The 3,282-nt window shown below is 38.2% G+C and overlaps 1 protein-coding gene across 1 annotated transcript; it reads left to right on the forward strand.

The window, feature by feature from the left end:
• The first annotated feature begins 953 nt into the window (after window positions 1–953).
• LOC121173229 (uncharacterized) lies at window positions 954–2,157 on the forward strand. Its single transcript, XM_041007670.1, has one exon. It carries the CDS (start codon window positions 966–968, stop codon window positions 1,740–1,742), a length of 777 nt encoding a protein of 258 aa, XP_040863604.1. The 5' UTR covers window positions 954–965; the 3' UTR covers window positions 1,743–2,157.
• The last annotated feature ends 1,125 nt before the right edge of the window (window positions 2,158–3,282 follow it).

Here is a 3,282-nt window from a genome sequence, read left to right on the forward strand (position 1 = left end):
GAAGCTTGAAGAGGATGCTTTAATGGAGGAAAAGAAAGAGAGAAGGGGGGAGCACAAAATTGAAGGAATAAAAGAAGGAGAGAAGTGGAACTTTGAAGTGTGTCTTATAAGACTTTCATTCATCAAAGTTACAACAAGTGTTACACATGCTTCTATTTATAGACTAGGTAGCTTCCTTGAGAAGCTTTGTTGAGAAAACTTCCTTGAGAAGCTTCTTTGAGAAAACTTCCTTGAGAAGCTAGAGCTTAGCTACACACACCCCTCTAATAACTAAGCTCACCTCCTTGAGAAGATTCCTAAAGAAGCCAGAGCTTAGCTACACACACCTTTCTAATAGCTAAGCTCACCTCCTTGAGATGAGAAGCTAGAGCTTAGCTACACACCCCCTATAATATCTATGCTCACCACCAAGACAAAATACATGAAAATACAAAAAAAAGTGCCTACTACAAAGACTACTCCAAATGCCCTGAAATACAAGGCTAAAACCATATACTACTAGAATGGCCAAAATACAAGGCCCAAAAGAAGAAAAGAAACCTATTCTAATATATACAAAGAAGAGTGGATCCAACCTTGACCCATGGGCTCAAAAATCTACCCTGAGGTTCATGAGAATCCTAAGGTCTTCTTTAGCAGCTCTAGCCCAATCTTCTTGGAGTCTTCTATCCAATACGCTTGGGGGGTAGGATTGCATCAGATTTGTTCCTTCTCATTATCAAAGAGACCTTGATAACAAGATACAAAGACTCACACAAGGTAGTAGAAGTGTTGATGAGTAGTACAAGGAGATGGAGGTTTCCATGATTAGGTCTAATGTTATGTAGGATTGAGAGGCTACTATGGCTCGTTTCCTACATGGGCTACATAGTGATATAAGGGATGTTGTGGAGTTGAAAAATTATGTGGAGTTGGAAGACTTAGTACATCAAGCTTCTTAGGTGGAACAACAATTGAAGAGTGCCATGAGGAGGAGTTCTTCTAATTTTCACTATCCTGGTTGGAAGGACAGAAATAAGGAGGGAGGGTCATCAACAAGCAATCCGAATGTTTCAGCTCAAAAAACTCAAACTAAGTCTGATGAGGCACTTAAGAAAGCAAGGAGTAGTAAGATTAAGTGCTTCAAGTGTTTGGGAAGAGGTCACATAGCTTCTCAATGTCCAACTAAGAAGATTATGTTACTTAAGGAGGATGGAGAAATAATAAGTGAATCTTCTTCAGAATCTGCCCCATCCAGTGATGAAGAGGAGTATGAAGAGGAAAGAGAGTCAGAAGTTGATTTGTTCATGATTAGAAGGATCTTGGATAGTCAAGCAGTTGAATTGGATGATGGTCAAATAAAAAATATTTTTCATGCAAAGTGCCTCATCCAAGGGAAGTTATGCTCTTTGATCATAGATAGTGGTAGTTGCGCTAATGTGGCTAGTGCAAGGTTGGTTTCAAAAATGAATTTGGAGACTAAGCCACACCCGCGATCGTACAAACTTCAATGGCTTAGTGAAGATGATGAGATAACTATGAATAGGCAAGTTGAAGTGGGCTTCTCCATAGGAAAATATGAAGATTTTGTTTTGTATGATGTGGTGCCTATGGAGGCTTGTCATTTGCTTCTTGGGAGGCCTTGGCAGTATGATAGGAGATTCATGTATGATGGTTTCACCAATAAGTTCACTTTGTGCATAAAGATCGCAAAACTACTCTTGTACCATTGGCTCCAAGAGAAGTTAGTGAGGATCAATTAAAAATGAGAAAAAAAGAAAAAGAGAGAGAAAAGAAAAAAGAAAAACAAAGTGAAAAGAAAAAGGAAAAAGAGGGTGGAAAAAAGAAAGAGAGAAAAGAATCAAATCTATTTATAAAAAAGAAGAAGTGAAAAGGGTTATGCAAATGAGAAATCCAATACTATTACTTTTGAGTAAAGAGTGTAATTCAAAGGGCCCATGTCCTACTAACTCTCTTCCAAAAAGAGGTTTCTTCTTTGTTGCAAGATTTTGAAGATGACTTGCCCAAAGAAGTGCCTCAAGGTCTACCCCCTATTAGGGGCATTGAGCATCAAATTGATCTTATTCCAAGACCTTCATTGCCTAATAGGCCAGCCTATCGGAGCAATTCCTAAGAAACCAAGGAGATTCAAAAGCAAGTTGGAGACTTGATACAGAAGGGGTGGGTTAAAGAAAGCTTGAGTCCATGTGCAGTTCCAGTCATTCTAGTCCCTAAGAATGATGGAACTTGGAGGATGTGCACAGATTGTAGAGCCATCAATAACATAACGGTAAAGTATAGACATCTCATTCCTAGGTTAGATGACTTGTTGGATGAATTGTATGATGCTTATGTCTTCTCTAAAATTAACTTGAAAAGTGGATATCATCAAATTGGAATTAGAGAAGGAAATGAGTGGAAAACAACCTTTAAAACTAAATATGAGTTGTATGAATGGCTGATTATGCCCTTCGGGTTAAATAATGCTCCTAGTACCTTCATGAGATTAATGAATCCTGTGTTGAGGAAATTTATAGGATAGTTTGCTGATATTCTTATTTATAGCAAATCTTATGATGACCATGTTGTGCATTTAAGGTGTGTTTTGGAAGCACTTAGGTGTGAGAAATTGTATGCTTACGTGGAAAAATGTGTGTTTTGTATGGGCCATGTTGTTTTTCTTGGATTTATTGTTAGCTCACAAGGAGTGCAGGTTGATCTAGAGAAGGTGAAAGCCATTCAAGATTGGCCAACCCCCAAAAATATGAGGTAAGGAGTTTTCATGGCCTAGCAAGTTTCTATAAGAGGTTTGTTAGAGATTTTAGCACTTTGGCTACACCTCTAAATGAAATTGTTAAGAAAATGTTGTTTTTTAATGGGGGGATCAACAAGAGAAGGATTTTATTGCTTTGAAAGAAAAGTTAACTAATGCTCTTGTTCCTTCTTTGCCTAATTGTGCTAAATCCTTTGAGCTTGAATGTGATTCATCTGGGGTAGGCATAGGGGCTATGTTGATGCAAGAGGGGCATCCCATTGCATATTTTAGTGAGAAACTGAATGGGCTGCTCTTAACTATTCTACATATGATAAGGAATTGTATGCTTTAATTCGAGCTTTGCAGACTTGGTAGCATTATCTCTTGCCCAAGGAATTTTTTATTCAGACTGATCATGAGTCTTTGAAATACTTGAAAGGACAAGGAAAGTTGAACAAGAGGTGCCAAGTGGGTGGAATATCTTGAATAATTCTCCTATGTGATCAGGCACAAGAAAGGTAAGAATAATGTGGTCGCTGATGCACTCT

Source organism: Glycine max, chromosome 2, assembly GCF_000004515.6.
Source record: "Glycine max cultivar Williams 82 chromosome 2, Glycine_max_v4.0, whole genome shotgun sequence".
NCBI lineage: Eukaryota > Viridiplantae > Streptophyta > Magnoliopsida > Fabales > Fabaceae > Glycine > Glycine max.

Bases quoted from the DNA above. Each gene is read 5' to 3' on its own strand.
- LOC121173229 (XM_041007670.1), top strand. From the start codon at position 966: ATGAGGAGGAGTTCTTCTAATTTTCACTATCCTGGTTGGAAGGACAGA.